The 16,041-nt window shown below is 41.8% G+C and overlaps 1 protein-coding gene across 4 annotated transcripts in view; it reads right to left on the bottom strand.

The window, feature by feature from the left end:
- Positions 1-16,041, bottom strand: part of SHC4 (SHC adaptor protein 4) — an 81,584-nt gene that overhangs the window by 12,280 nt on the left and 53,263 nt on the right. For 3 of the 4 annotated variants that reach the window (XM_019504176.1, XM_019504174.1, XM_019504175.1), the window contains exons 7-12: positions 14,420-14,471; positions 11,632-11,758; positions 8,489-8,666; positions 5,362-5,422; positions 3,436-3,615; positions 1,219-1,472 (exon numbers count right to left, since the gene is read on the bottom strand). In XM_019504176.1, the coding sequence (XP_019359721.1) occupies positions 1,219-1,472; positions 3,436-3,615; positions 5,362-5,422; positions 8,489-8,666; positions 11,632-11,758; positions 14,420-14,471 (852 nt within the window). The remainder of the gene's footprint in view (positions 1-1,218; positions 1,473-3,435; positions 3,616-5,361; positions 5,423-8,488; positions 8,667-11,631; positions 11,759-14,419; positions 14,472-16,041) is intronic. The other variant, XM_019504177.1, reaches the window with a different exon arrangement.

Below are 16,041 nucleotides of genomic sequence, written 5' to 3'. Positions count from 1 at the left end.
TGCTTACAAACTCATCAGGGGAGATCAACAGCAAATAGGTAGAGCCCTTTTCTCCCCAGCACCACTTGGGGTGATGAGGAACAATGGTAATAAGATGATGGAGAATAGGTTTAGGTTGGATATCAGAAGGCAATATTTTACAGTTAAGGTGGCCAAAATCTGGAACCAACTTTTCAGGGAAGTGGTCCATGCCCCTACCTTGGGCAAATTCAAGAGGAGGTCGGATGAGCACTTGTCTGGGGTCTTGCGAACCCAGCATTCATTCCTGCCTGTGGCAGGGGGTCAGGCTAGATGATCTGTTCAGGTCCCTCCTGGCCCTAGCTACTATGAAACTATGAAACTCTTTACTTTAAAAAAAAAATCACAGATCTGAAGCCATTCCATGGAAATCAACGTAAATTTAAGCCATTTAATTCAATGGGTGCAGGAGTGATTGGCAGTGTGGTGTTAACACAGACTTCTGGCTTTACAGAAAGGGCAGGTAAAATGCTGTATTGCTATCTCTATCTCTGCCAATTGATTTTCCTTACAGCTTTGTGTCAGCCAGAAATAAAACCTGAAATAAAAATAAAAGCTGACCTACTGTTTGATATACAGGCAGCTATGATGCCATTCTACCCACTGAACAGGTAGGGGAGCACCGTGGAGGAAGAAGGGGAAGCAGGGGTCTCATGTGGAAGTTGAGGGAATGAATGTATGTAGAAATGAGCGGGGAAGAAAAAAGCAGAGAGGAGCAAAGGCACACTTTTTTCTCCAGAAGGGTTTCCTCTCAGTCCCCTTAGCAAAACCTTTCATAGTTTACTCACTCTAGTCATGTGAGGAAGAAAAGCCATAAAAGGGTTGATTTCAGGTGACATAAAACTGACTGTCCCATTCACCTTTTCAGTGTCTGAAAATACATTACTTTGTTGTTTGATGCTATCAGCACATTTAGCTTTTAACACAATAAAACTAGTAACGTTCCATATTCATCAAGGAAGATGTTGATTCTACATCTACATAGGATAACCAATGACATCCACATAGGACAACCTACTGGCCTTTGTAGCTCTGGCCACAAACTCTTACATCAAGATGACATTTTGTCACCATTGAAGTCAGGGGCAAAACTGCCGTTAGCTTCAATAGAGTGCCATTTAAATATGCATTTTGATTTCAAAATATTTGAGCAAACTAGTACCTTTTGATGTGACATTTCAATGAAAGGACTACTCATACCTTGCCTCCAGGATCCACCAACAGCAGGTGCTTTGCCTGCCGCCCTTGCAATCCACTTAATACATATTGACCAGGTGATGTTGCACTCTCTCGCACCAAAAAATCCCCATCGTTGATTAAAAGACTTTCTGCTGCTTTCCTGTTTAATTTGCCATGGTAACAATCTTCACTCCTTAGCTGTTGCTTTATTTGTGGTGGAACACAGAGACTAGCCATATTGCTTGTGGTACTCTGCTGACCAGCTTCTGGTAATTCTAAAATTAAATGAAAGGAAAGGAGATAAAGTGGATCCTTCACCTAAAATTTAATCCCTAAAAGAAAGAGCTTACATATTTTTATAGCAATGGAACATGAATTAGAGATTGGAATAATTTCAGTTTGCAGCTGTGATTAAACCAGTCTTCTAGATAGTAATCATATTAAATATTTTCAAAGAATTATACACAGATGAATCCTCACATCCCAGTGAGTTAGGTAAAATTATCACTATTATTTAAAAAATGTAGAAACTAAGAAAGAAAGGTGTGAGACCCATCAAATAGCTAATCAATTGCCATATGTCACTTGGTAACAGAAAACAAAAATGTAGAGCAGGGGCGGGCAATTATTTTGGGCAAAGGGCTACTTACTGAATTTCGGCAAGCCATCGAGGGCCGCATGACAGGCAGCCCAGGGCAGATTAATATTAACTTTCTAAAATTTTAGGGGCCCCACAGGCTGGATAGAATGGCCTGGTGGACCACATCCGGCCCCCAGGCTGCATTTTGCCCACCCGTGATGTAGAGGGTACTCCACTTACATGAACGTCAGATAAGTGCATAATTTGCTTATCTTCATAATGTGATGCCAGTCTCAATTTCTGCCTATTGCCTACATTATAACAAACATTAGTTATCTGCACATTAAGTGTATAAACCACTTAAGTGCACAGAACGTTTCAGCCTCATGATCCACTTTGTAATGGAACTGTGCATGGCTCAACATGTATAACTGGCAAAATCGATTAGTAGCTGTTAATCCCAAGGCTTCTAATAGCAGCCCTGAACAGATCAGATCCCATTAATTTCTACGCTGCTACTGGAGGCAAAAGAGGCTTAAGTAACAAGATCAAGAACCTTCATAAGGTGTAAAGGCTAAGCATACATTGTTTCTGTCATTCAGGAGCAATACTTCAAATACATTTGGGTAAGTGCACATTCTGGGTAAAACAGAGATTTTCCATTCCAAACCTATGCACTTTAAATGGAGAACACTGCGCTACCTCTTTATTTTTTCTAATTTGTTAATATACATAAATTTACAAGTAGCAAAAATATCTTTAGAGTCATATAAATTAGAAAGCATTCTACCTTGTGCAAAACCCACAGGCAAAATGCATCTGTTTGCATGCTTGTTTTCATTTATTGAATTACTGCCTCACCAAGAAGGGGCATACTGAACACAAACTGATTATTTGTAATTAAACAGCCTGTTGAAGTCAGGGTGTCAAACTTCCTCTGTGCCCTGGGCCTAACACTGGCGGGGTAAACAGCAACAACAATGCAAGTGGTGTTGTGTCAGCACAGCCATCACTCACCCCCCACTCCTCCTGCCAAGAAGGGTTACCCACAGTGGGGCCCCATGGCCCTGAATTTTGTGGCAAGCCCATACCTACTTGTCCCATCCCTGAATTCTCAGCCCCTCTGGGAGACCCATGGATTGGAGAAAATGACTCCACAGGCCATATTTTTGGCACCTCCATTTTAAAACATTCAGGTCTTCCCTGCAAAACAAATTTGGATTTTAGCCACACTATCTGTGGACCTCATTTTTCATTTTCCTTTGGCTGACAATAAAAAGCATGTCGCACCTAATTGTGAGAGTCATGCTGAGTGATTCCAGGCCTGTATAGGAATACAAGACAGGCTGACTGATGCAGCCAAAAGGGAAGTATTACATCAGCTCTGTGCAAAATGGAGAAATGTCTGCCTCTGGTAACCAAAATGGTTGGGTTGGGATATGGCCAGTCAGGCTGCAAATAATTCCTGGGCCAATGGCTCCCTTCAAAGTGCGTTTCCCAAATCCAGAGGGGGCTTGAAGAAAAGCACAGCACAATTTCAAGTTTCTTCTCTCTTTCAAATTATTGTGGAGAAAACAGAATCTTTCCCAATGCATTCAGTGGACAAATCCCCGTCTGTCGAGGCTAAGATAATATGCGTCATTGAAATATGAACCTACTCCCATGATGCAGCGGGCTTCCATAGCTCTGCGTTGATGCAAGGCCTCTAGTAGTAGAGACTGTAGTTTGCAGGGTCTGAGTGTTGATGTAACTGGGATCATCAAAGAGATCCACTTTGCAGGAAGGTTTTGACAATGCTGTATCTTTTTTTGCCTTCTGCATTCGCTCACCGCAGTTACCTGAAATAAATTGGCCATATACACTGTACTATATTTTTAAAGCAGATTTTTTTTTTTAATCCTCCACAGCTGGGTCTCAAATGATGTAGTTTTGATATTTTCCACTTCATTCCTTCACTAGAAAGAAGAAAAATGTGCCAAACTATACATCTTTGTTTAATTTTTGAAAGGTACAGCATTCAGCGTACTAACAGCTCTGTAAAGAAACCCAAAGGAGTCAGGGTGAGAGTCTGAAAAATGCTTAGCATTGACTGCATTCTGTTCCTATTGAAATCAGTGGTAAATGTTAAAACAAATAATAGGCCAATACTGAGCCACTGGCCTTCATGGTGGCAGCAGAGTTTAGTGACTGCTGGGTGTGCCTCAATATCCCCCCAGACTAAAATGATAGGAGCAGGAGCATTATTTTTATGTATCTATAGAAAACTTGGTGAAAACAGGTAAAAGCAAGAGGTCCTCCTAGCTTTTACTTAGATTTCTCAGCCTCTTGTCAAGTTTCAAGTGCGCTGTCACTGAGTAGCTCTTGTCTGGGGATGATTTGTTTATTCTGCCCTGGACAATCCCAAATAAATTAATTTTTCATAATGCTTCCATCTTGATTCCTCTGTAAAACATCCATTCACTCTAATAGGGTCCCTGCTCCCAGAATGAGAAGAGACTGGGTTTTATTGCTTAAGGAGGGACATGCTACACATTCTCAGCCGTTTGTGGTAAAATGCCCCACCCCATTTAGGAGCATCTTGGGAAAATGAGAGACATCTTTCCATCATTAGTCCTGTGGGCTGGGAGGATGGAGTGGATTGGTGCTTTTTGACTCCGCCTGGAGAACCAGAATAGTCCTAACACACAGGAGGGCTGACAAAGTATTCCTCAGCTGGATACAACAATAAATTCATGTTAATCAGCTCTGCAAAGTGCACTTATTTATGCTATTCTGCAGATTTATTATTTGATCTATTTACCCTTTATATGTAGACACTAGCTGATTCTTGTTTAAACATGCAAATACAGAAACACCACAGACAAAGAAATCAAACTACACCCTGGGAAAAGTGTAAAACAGCTCCTAAGAGAGTGCAGATGGAGCTTTTTAAAGACCCTCATTGTGTATTGAAAGGGCTAGAGCCAAAGAACTGTGTCCCATGACATCCACAGTGCCAAGTGAAAGCTAAAAATGGATGGGGAACTTTTTGATCTTTTGGGAAATGAGCAAACAAGTTCCTCCGATGTGGAGGTAACTGCTCCCAGTAACTGCACCACAGCCATAGGGCAGGAAACAGATGGAATCTCAAGTGAAGGAACAAAGTTCAGGATCTATTTGAAACTAAGTCTGTAATGCTGGGATTGAGCCAACAGACCTGCTCCTCACAGGAATGTCACAGGCTTGCTGACAGTTTGGATCCCAGAAGAAATTTGTACAGCCTGTGGGGGTAGTTTCAGAATTAGTAAAGCAGAGGAGCATCTTTTTTTCTCATAGACTCTGAAAGGGAATACAATAACAAAAGGCTACTGTACAGTGTCATGACAAGTAAAACTGGTAAGTCTGCCAGCAGACATTAAAATAGATTAGTACCCTTTGGAAAAAGCTGTAAGGCTTTTTTGTCCACCCCTCAGCTGGGGAACTAGTAATGACCAAATCGGCACAACACTTTTCACTATGGTAGCATAAGTGAATGGGCAGCACTTCCAGACATTTTGGCTCAGTTTAAATCTAGATATGCATGAGTAAGAAAACAGAGTACATACCCATTGTTTTATTTTCTTCCAGATAATTTTCATATATATTGATGCATCCGGGGCTGCCTGTCTGTGAAAGAATCACACAAACTAATTGCACAGGATGCCAGCTGTTAATGAACTTCAGCTATCTTCGTAATATACTCTTACTAGTCCATCAGGATACAGATAACTGAGAAATCCACCATACACACTTGGTCTCCAGGGGACCAATTTTCCCACCACCTCACATAAGATTCGGTACAGTGATGCTGTACTCCCCACTGGCTGTACCAGTTATACATGCCCTAATCCCCATCATGACTCTAAAATCCATGGCTGTCAATGCAAGGCTTAAAAACCATGCTATGTTGCCAGTGTCTGATAAATGGGAAGTCTTACTGCATCTGAATGAGAGAGGGAAGCTTGGCTCTATGTTTGGAGTATACACAATGGTTGCAGCACTTTGTAAAAATGATCAGAAACCAATTTAACCTCATTTCATATCTGTTGTCTAGCAAAGTGTTAATGCTCAACAGTACTGGGAAGACAAGCTCTGCTTTCCCTAATGAGTAAGCCTTTGTTTTTTACTTTATTACAAAGGATATTTTAATGAAAATAGTATTTTGTTGCCAAAAAGCAGTTCTGCTTCTGGGACCAATTCCTCCCCTGAAGTCACAACCTTCTGTTTGAAACATCACAATTAGTTGCTAGGGAGATAGCTGTGACGTAACAAATAAATCTCTGCTGATGTCCATGGAGGAAAATGCACTAGGATCAGATTAACTTCTAGGCTACAAAGATCCTGTTTTCACACTGATGTTTCTTGAAATAAAAACGGGGCAGGGCTATAGGCAACATGGGATAAAAGGAGTGTGGTCTGTGTGGCATTAAAGGAACTTCAGTGTTGAAAGGAAGTACTGAGAAATTAACTTCTGAGGGGAAGGCAGTCTCAGTTACACAATGCCCAGTGAAGCAGACATCAGTTAAATAGTTAAATCTGCTGGGATTGCACAGTGCCTCCTCAACAAACCTCTTCCTCAAAGCCACAATTGCTGTAAATTCCCTTCCTGCACCAGTTCTAGACATCCCCAAACACAGACTCAAGGCAAGTCTGCACTACCTTTATACAAGAGTGACCAAGCAGCACACCCCACTCATCCACTCCTATTCCACAAGCGCCAAATCCTGGAAATGAGGTAACATTACGTAGCTGCTTTGGAGTGGCGCTAAGTGTGAGCCAAGTGCTGTTCTTAGGGTCCTCATCTGGCATGAGCTTACAGGTGCATCCAAAGTTGCTCTAAAGCAACCTGTTTTCTGGAATCTGGTGCACATGGAGTGGGAACGAGTTAGCAAGGCCTGCTTCTCAGCTAGGAGAGGTAGTTAGTCATGTTCGTCCAAAGCTAGTCAAAAGACAGGGTAGATTTACACCATACCGACTAACTAAATCTGAGATTCATAAGCTTTCCTAAGCAGTACCTTACTTCATCAGATGCTATGGAGGGACTGCAGGAATCAGAGCTTCTAAACAGAAAGCAGTGATTAGTCTACAAAGGATAGGGAAGGGGGAGAAAAAGGGAGGGAGCACTCCTGGGAGAGGCAAAGTGGATATTCCAGGTGATGGGATAAGAATCCATAGGCTCAGTTTAGACCGGGGTAGGCAATTATTTTTGTCCATGGGCCTCATAGGCAGTTCTGGGGAGCTGCTGTGGGCTGGTCAGCACCCTCCCCGCCTCCCCCCCGAACAGCCTGGAGCCCACACACCACTGCTCAGCCCAGCCAAGGTGCCTGTATTATCCCATGGTCTTTTATTGTACCCCACTATGCAATTCAATAACCTGCAGCTGTAAGGAAACTTCCAGACTATTTTCCATCACCTAAAACTAAGGGAATGTTCCTATTATAAGGAGCCACATACAATGATCAACCCATGACACACCTGACCTATACACAGCACAAGGAGGACAGCTCCTAGGGCATGTCTAGATGCGTGTGGACGTTTTACTTATTACCCAAGATACACAAGCCCAGCAACTCAGGACACCCCATTGTCTCTGGTATTGGCTCGACCACAGAGGGAGTTTCTGGCTCTGTTAACTCTGTTCTATTCCAATTTGCCACGAGAGCTGCTGGCTATTTGAAAGACACTACAGATTTCCTAAAGAAATCATCCTCTACTGACAAGCTTCCAGCTACCCTCACACTAGCTACAAAGGATATCACACCTCTGTATATCAACATCTCTCATGAAGATGCATCACAAGGGGTAAAGAACATTAACTTTGATGAGGACACTGCTTCTATTTCCTTCACACTCTCCCACTTTGTCCTCACACACAACTATTTCAGATTCGTATTTTGTATTCTGATACAATCTTTGTATTCTAATCACTGTTTTTTTAGAAGCTCTGCTTCTTGCAGTCCATTCTTGCATCTGAAGTAAGCTGCTGCTTATGAAAATGTATGCATCTCAAATTTGGTAATCTATACAGTTCAAATCTGTCCTGCCTTTTGCTTGCTTTTCAGCAGCATTTGCGAGCTTGGCATAAAGGCAATGTAGACCTCCCAGAGTCTTGCAAAGGTGGTATCCATTTCCCTGGCCTTAGGAATGTAAGTCTGCACACTCAGATAAACAGGAACGCTAGACCCAGCACGCTTTGAAGTTTGTATAGCAGGACTGAACTCCCCTGGCTTCATTCCCTGATCTTCTAAACCCTGACTGTTCTGAGGTCAAACTCCTAAGAGCTCCTGAGTGCCGTGTAGCTTGAAACACACTGGCAATTAACTAAGTGATTAATTGCACCTGGTACGCAGAAGCTGCACGACATAATGACATTTTGGTCTGCTGGTCTGAATACAAGACTGAGAGCCAGCCAGCTCTGAGGTTTTGTAGGTGGGTGATCTTGGATAAGTCATTTCAGTCCAGGTCTCTTCCTTTCTTCTGACCAAGGGTTCGAGGGCACTGAAGCGATGTATCCATTAATGTTTATAAAGTACTTTGTGATGCAAATATATTCTACCTAGCCTAAAACCCCTTCCTCAGGACAGGAAAGACTCAGCTCTGGTTGTATGAATATACATACAGAGACTTTATCGCAGTATACTCCCTTCCCCAGAACAGAGGGGGATTAGTTATACCAGAAATAGACTTACTTACCAAACAATATTGCTTTTCACATTGTATGGGACAGTTAGCCCTTTGGTCTGTTTGCACTTTCATTCGCATGTCTGATACTCCACCTGTAGGAGGCTCCTTCCCTGGAATTTCATTGTAATATTCATGATCCTCCCTCTCCTGCATATTCCCAGCTGATCCACTGAGATTCATTACCCCGCTGAAAAATGAACCAACAAATTAAGTGAACCATATAATAAAATCATTCTCCGGACAAGCACAAGCCCCAACTGTTTGTATATAATGAAAGGCAAATGAAAGGCATATGTATGTCTAGTCCATATTGTTATTTTTCCAGTTATTATATCCTCCTTTAAAATGTGGAATCACCACAATCCAGTTGGCAGGAATGTAGAGACCTCTCCTTGACACCAGAAATGTGTTACACTAAGAGGCGAACATCAGCACCATGATTTCATGCATTCAGTGTAGAATCTGAGCTCATTTCTTTTTGCTTCTTATCTTGTTTGTATAAATCCAGAGGAGAGAGTAGCGTGTGGGACTTAAAAGGGACATCACACGGCATTTGGGCGGCAGTTAGACAGGCCTGGAATTGCTTTAGAAAATCAAATATAGCTACAAAAATGCAGTTTTCTACGGTGGAATTCAGTGTATTATAATCAAATCACTGTATCTGTTCTTTTTCCGCTTGAACAAACACTAGGGACTTGTCTACACTGCCTCTGTGGTGAGCCCAGATCACTGCTAAGAAGAACATCCCACCTACCTGCTCCAACTCCCTGCACCCTAAGTCCCAGAACTGGAGTGAAGGAAGCACTATGGAGAGATGCTGAGTATGTACCCAAAGCTGCTCACAAGCTCTCTGTCTTGGGTATGTGTATTGGCATGTGCTCAGTACCACTTTAACCGGCTGCATTGCTTTACTTCTGGGCTTTGGTGTGTAGAGAGGGAGCCAGGGGCAGAGCATGCCTTTCAGCCATGATCAGAATGGAGGCAGTGTAGAAATGTCCTCAGTACCACTGACAGTGCACAATATACTCCTGAATGTCTTGATCTACAATAAAATTACAGCAGTTGAAATATTCCACTGGTACTTGGCCAGAGCAGAAGGTGTCTCCTGTACTGTCTCCACTCCTGAAATATAACCTCATCTCAAATCTCACTTCTCTATTTAACAAGAACATAATTAGATAAAAGGCCACAAGCAGGAAAGAGATAAAGTTCAAGTACTTGATTATGTGATACACAGCTCAAGGATTTGATTATGTTCTTCACAACGGGTGACTCATTCACACAGCAATATCCAAGTCTCCTGTCTAGGGACTCTTCTCTGAGCCTGGCTAGCTAATTTAATAAGGCTTTCCCACTTCTAATTTCTGTGATTTACCTCTAATGTAGCACAATTCCACAGGAACAGGCCTCTCTATAGTTATTATTTCCTGGTTGGTATTAGAATTTGGAGGGTGAAAAACACTTTATACAGGAAACAAAAATGTAATTAAAGTGCTGAGATGGTTATTTAATATGTGTATTGTTAAGATGCTTAAAGGCCGTGACAAGGTTAGGGTTGCTTTGTGCTAAATGTAGTGTAAACATATATGCAAGGACAATCCCTGTCCTTGATGGGCTGGGTTGGGAACAAGGGAGGCAAGTTAAGAAAAATACTAGCATGCAGACAATTCTCCACCATTCAGTAACAGTCACCACCACTCACCACCTGCCTAATGCCCACCATCTTGCAGAGGTAAGCATTGAAGAAGGACATGAAAGAAGAAAAGTTACTTGGTTTCATGGATTTAAACTGTTAGTTTTCCTCAGTTGTGAAGAGCTGTGTGGGTGATGGAGGCTGGCAGACCAAAAATACAGATGAACCTTGAATTAAGGCAGTAAAGATGGAAGTAAGCAGGGGCTGAACCATGGAGAAGAATGTGGTGCTTGATGCAGTGATGGAGAGGGAGTCAATGGAAGGTTGTCCATGTGGGGACAATATACTCAGAGCAAGGAGTCAAGAAGATCATCTTCACAGCCACATTTTAACACCTTGGATGGGGTAAGGTTACAGAGCCAGACAGGCAGGGACTGTTGCAAAGCAACAGCTGCAGATCTCTGTGTACATGCTTTGCACATCAGCATTTGGAGTGGCAGATGTGTTTCAGGTGTATTTATTGCAATATGTGAGGCTGATCTTGGAATTTTGGGCCCCTGTCAGGCAGGATCAGTGGAGACGAACAATTGCTTTTCTTCCCCCATCTGCCTTCCACACCTAAACCAAACATAAACTTGGCATGGCTGAGGACATGGCTTAGTGCATACAAACAAATCTATACAGCAGAAATTGTTCATTTTGCTTCCTTTGCCCTCATTTGATAACATTCACTCAATTAACATGCAGAATCTAAGGGAATTTTAAGGATGCAAGTATATGGCATACGCAATAGGAAATCAATGGGAAATGCACTAGAACAGGTTGTCAAATGTATGGCCCCTGGGCCAGATCTGGCTGGTGGAATCATTCTATTTGCTTTGCTGGGCTACTGGCAGGCCACCGGAAGTTGGGGGGTGGTGCACCTAAGGGGAGAGGCCTGCCACAGAATCTGGTGTCCTTGAGCCCTGCTGGACATAGTGACTGGCAACAGCAGGGTGAAAAGGGGCTGACACAGCCCCAGTTACCCTCCAGTTACTTCAACCATCTCCACTGCCATGGGTCCATCTCCTCAGTCACCAGCCCCACTGCCACCTCATGCTGAAGCCTCCACCACCATGTGCCCTGTGCCAGAGCTAGAGATGCTACTGCAGCAAGGGGCATGTAGTTGCAGCAGCAGCAGCTTCTGCTCTAGCACAGGGCACACGGCAGGAGCTGCCAGTGTGCATGTTCTGGGTCAGAGTCAGAGCTGCCACTACCACATGCTGTGGGATGAATCCAGCCTGCAAGGAGCCACATGGTCCAGATCCAGCCTGTGGTGCAAGGTGAGTTTGACACCCCTGCCCTAGAATAAGCAGAGGTTGGTCCATAGCTTGTTAAAATAAAGTCAGCATGTGCCTGCCAAAAAATGGCACGCACAATGCATCTTATTTAGAGATCAGTGCACATACCACAGAGTTATCCCAAACATTACAAACAATAGCAAAGTCAGACTTGAATTATTAGAAAACACTATACTGACCTTTCATTGGAAGTAACCAAACTAGAAGGATTCTTCAAGTATTGCTTGAACCGGAGCTCAAAAGCCTGTCCTATGGTGTTTATCACATCCTGTGCCATTCCATTGGGACATTCCAATATGTGACAGGCTACAAGGACAAGTAACAATGTTTTTTAAAAACAAAGGAAGGTGTTTATATACTAAAATGCTGCAAGAATATGCTTTATATCTACACATCTGGAGATGAAACGTGGGGGAATATATTGAAGTAACCTGATGACCCTGTATCAATGTAGATTTTAGATGGTAAGAAACCACTTTGATTGCATTCTAAATGCAATATAATATTTATTTTTTAAAGATAAATCTCAAACTGTCTTAATATTTTCTGCTTCATCTTTTTCTATCTGTTCTCTTCTCCCTTTTCCTCTGTGTATAAAGAGTGAGCTGTTCAAAATTGCTCAGTTTCCATTTAAGCACCAAAATAGGTGATCAGATTTACTAAAGATCTCAGCCCATCCTTTGGAGAATCTGGATCTCAGGAAGGAGGTCCATAAATAGGATCTAAAATCTTATGCAAACAGGCCCCATTTAGCAGTGCCATGCACTTAAAGTCTGGCCTTGGACTCTTTAAAAAAATCTGTTAAAACGTCAGACTAAGCAACCAGCTACTCTTTCACAGATTAGCCATTAGGTGGCACTTTGAGATCATTCTGGCTAGTTTAGTATGATACACCCTATACCAAGAACTGTAGAAACTTGATTACACCATCTGCTAGCACCCTCAGGCCCAGAAGCCAAGTCTCAATCTAGAGACTACTTTTCCAAATGGTAGGATAATTTGACCAGTGCAATAAAAACATGGGTAACATATAAATTAATTGGCAGGCAATGCTAACGTTACAGAATTTCTAGGTTAATACTGAATGCTACCAAAACCATCAGTTAGTACAAATTTGAAATTACTTCGTGATATCATCTATCAAAATACAGAATGATGGATAAATAGGGCTAGAAGGGACTTCAGAAAGTCATCTAGTCCAATGCCCTACTTGAGGCTGGAACATCCCTGTCCAAACCATCCCCAACAAATCTTTTATAAATGGTCTCTCTGCAAAAGGATGGTTGCAGGGATATCAAAGATATTAGCTAGTCTTTACCAGAAACTATAAAAATTCTTTACTTATACAAGACATCTCAGCAGTGAGCGAGTCTGTGGGCTGATCACATCAACTTCAGGGCAATAAGCAGTGATAAGACGTAGAACTTTCTGCACTGCTAGAATCACAGATCCTTGCCCCTAGGTACAAGGGTTTTATCAATGGAATGCCAGCTCCCAAAGGGGGCCATGATCTCACACACCGAAGTCTCACATTCTGTCTGCTAAAGGCCTAAGGAGCAACTGAAATGCTGCCTGATTTGCAGAAATAACAAACATCATGTCTTGTATCACTTTCTGCTACTGTAAAGATGTTGGTGCATGTTTGAGTTAGTTTTTAGCTTGTTGTACCATTAAAATGGGGGTGTTTTTCTAAATCACAGTATTTTACCATTGGCACTAGTCATTAGTTCCTGGCTAGGTTCCCAAATTTACCTTATGTGACTTGATATTTACTGGGCATGTCTACAAGTGTGAATTTACTGCACAATAACCAAAATTACTGCGCAGTACAGGCGCATGTCTACACGTGCACACCCGTACTACACAGTAAATATGGTGACTTATGCCAACTTGAGCATAAGTTTGATCATCATGCAGGTATCAAATTTACATCCGATTAGTTACTGTGCAGTTATTCACATGTAGATGTCTTACTGAGCAGTAACACTGTGCGTATGGACTGACTTGGGACTAACTTTAGTCCCAAGTCAGTCCACACACAGAGTTAATGCATTTTAATGCCTACATGTGTAGACACTGGCTTATTCTTGCTTACTGCGCAGTAACTTACTGAACAGTTAATTTAAGCCACGTAAATACATGTGTAGATACACCGACTGTGTATGGTGTTTCTTAAATAAAGAATTCGGAGGGGTTACAACCACTGTCTCTGGAGCTGAGGAAACTGACATTTAAACAGGTTGATGGAATGAAAGGGAATTCTGCTGAGGGTTTGGGCACACACATACACACATGCCCATTTGGAACTGTTTCAAAAGGAGAATGTTTCAAAAGAGCAGCAACTGTTACTTTCTAATTGTTACATGTGGAGAAGAGGGGAGTGATACAAACATAGCAAAACTGTTTCTGTTTTAACACTGGATGATTAAAGTTGGAACAATTCTGCTACATTTTTATCATTCCTGGTTTTTATTGTCATTCCTGGTTTATAATCCACCTGTAAACAATTAGTAAGTATGTAACAGCTGCTGCCCTTTCAAAACAGCTTCACATACATGTGCCCATATCCTGAATTCCATTGTTGTGTCTTGGAAATATTATATATTGCAAGACACATTCATCAGAATTTTTTCTTATCCTTGAAACTGCAACTGGAGCTATCAGTCTAGCTGGGGACTTGGGAAGTGCATAGATGTGGGTGTCTTCTCCTGGATAGGGTCTGAGATTTAGCAGAAGTCAAATCATACCTAAGGATTCTCATGCTGGTGCATAAAAAACAGAGTGGTTAAGGCTGCAATGTAGGTGTTATCACCACACCAACTGCCCTACTGTGGAATTATACAACACTGAAATAAACAAAAGATCACTGTGTCCAAAATCATAATACATATTAAACTGTGATTTCTTAGTACAGGTAAAATTATGATACAAAAATATAAAATTTAATCTTGAAATTGTTTTCCATACCTCTCTGATTAACAGGATCTTTGGCTACATATGCAACATAGTCTGTGGTGTCCTAAAAGAAAGCCAAAGATTTTTTAAATGAGCAGGATAATGAAAATTATTAACATAATACTGTAACTGAACATAGAAAGATATACTCAGGCAATCTCACCAGCTTTACAGTTTCAAAGAAGGATCACTAAAATGGATAAGGAAAGGGACTTTCCTTATGAAAGAAGATTAAGGGAGCTTTCATGCCTTTAGTTTAACAAAACAAAGATGAAGCAGAGGTACAAATATTCTGCAGAAAGTGACTAGAATAATAACTATTGTGGTGGGCAGTAATATCCCTCTGGATCTACTGATTTTCTCTTGAGTGCCCAGGGAAAAGTTGGTTACTTTGATCAGAATTAAAAGCTAATATTCTTGTGTTTAGCTGCTAGCTTACGTGTTGCTCACATGTCAGAGGACTCACATCCCTTCCCTCCATCCCCTGCCAATTGAAACTGTGGTATGTTAAAATATAGGACATCCTGGTGAAGGAGAAGCTGTTTCATAAGGTTAGATTACTAGAAAAGAAATAAAAGGATGATAGGTACTGGTATTTCCTGACTTCTGCAGAGGATAAAAATTCACGAGCTAATGAACCAGAGTCTCTAGCTAGATTTTTTTGAATATTAATGAATATTGCTGAATGTAAATTTACATCTACAATCATTATATTGATAAGCAGAGAGAGGTAGTTAGCCCTGTTATTCTGAAGTCAGGATGAAGGCAGGGTAGAGATGCACATTATAGAATAACCGAATCAGACATGCATAAACTTTTGTAAGACACTTCTTGCTCACAGAAGCTTATGAATCTCTGATTCAGTTAGTCTATAACTGGTATACAGGTTCTCTACTCTTCTCCACCTTTAAGGATGCTGCAATGCTCCAGTGACAGGGTAAAACTGCCTTGTGTGCGGGGCTGTGGCATCTGCACATTCCTGCTGCTTTAGGGCTTTCTCATAAGCCTAAAGCAGGCAGATCTGGCTCAGACTATAGCCCATCATGGTCCACCTCCCCCCACGCTCCTCTTGGAAACAGAGGCACATGGGAAAGTTTCACCAATGCACCTCTTTTTCCTGGAGGAGATGGCAGGACTAGGAGAGGCCAGAGTAGGAAGGGCTTCAGCTGTCTGCTTTTGGGTTATCAGAGAGCTCTAATACAGGAGGAGCATGTGTATATGCCACAGCCTTTCCCAGGCTGGCTGTGCAGCAGGCACATGGGGCAGTTTTACCTGGAGGCACCATCACCAGGTTGAGAAGCACGAAGGTGAACCAAGGCAGCACCAACAGTGGTTCTCAACCAGGGCTACCCCCACATTTAAAAAGTGGTGGAGACATGCCCTGACTCTAAAAGAGGTTGAGAACCACTGACCTACAAGGTATATCTCTCCCCTGCCTTCTGCCACAATATTTATAGTAGACGTAACAATTTATAGGAACTGTTGTATATTATTTGCTTTCTAAAGCAGTAATAACTTCAACCTCATGCAATTCTTGTATATTCTTCCTGGGTTGAAGTTTCATTTCTATAATTAGTAGACTAAAAAAATAAATAAAAAAGCCAGAGACTGAGAAGACATGATCAACATTTACA

The sequence above is a fragment of the Gavialis gangeticus genome, unplaced genomic scaffold (assembly GCF_001723915.1).
Source record: "Gavialis gangeticus isolate Ggan-Ray unplaced genomic scaffold, GavGan_comp1, whole genome shotgun sequence".
Taxonomy (NCBI): domain Eukaryota; kingdom Metazoa; phylum Chordata; order Crocodylia; family Gavialidae; genus Gavialis; species Gavialis gangeticus.
This window is presented reverse-complemented; position numbering and strand designations above follow the sequence as displayed.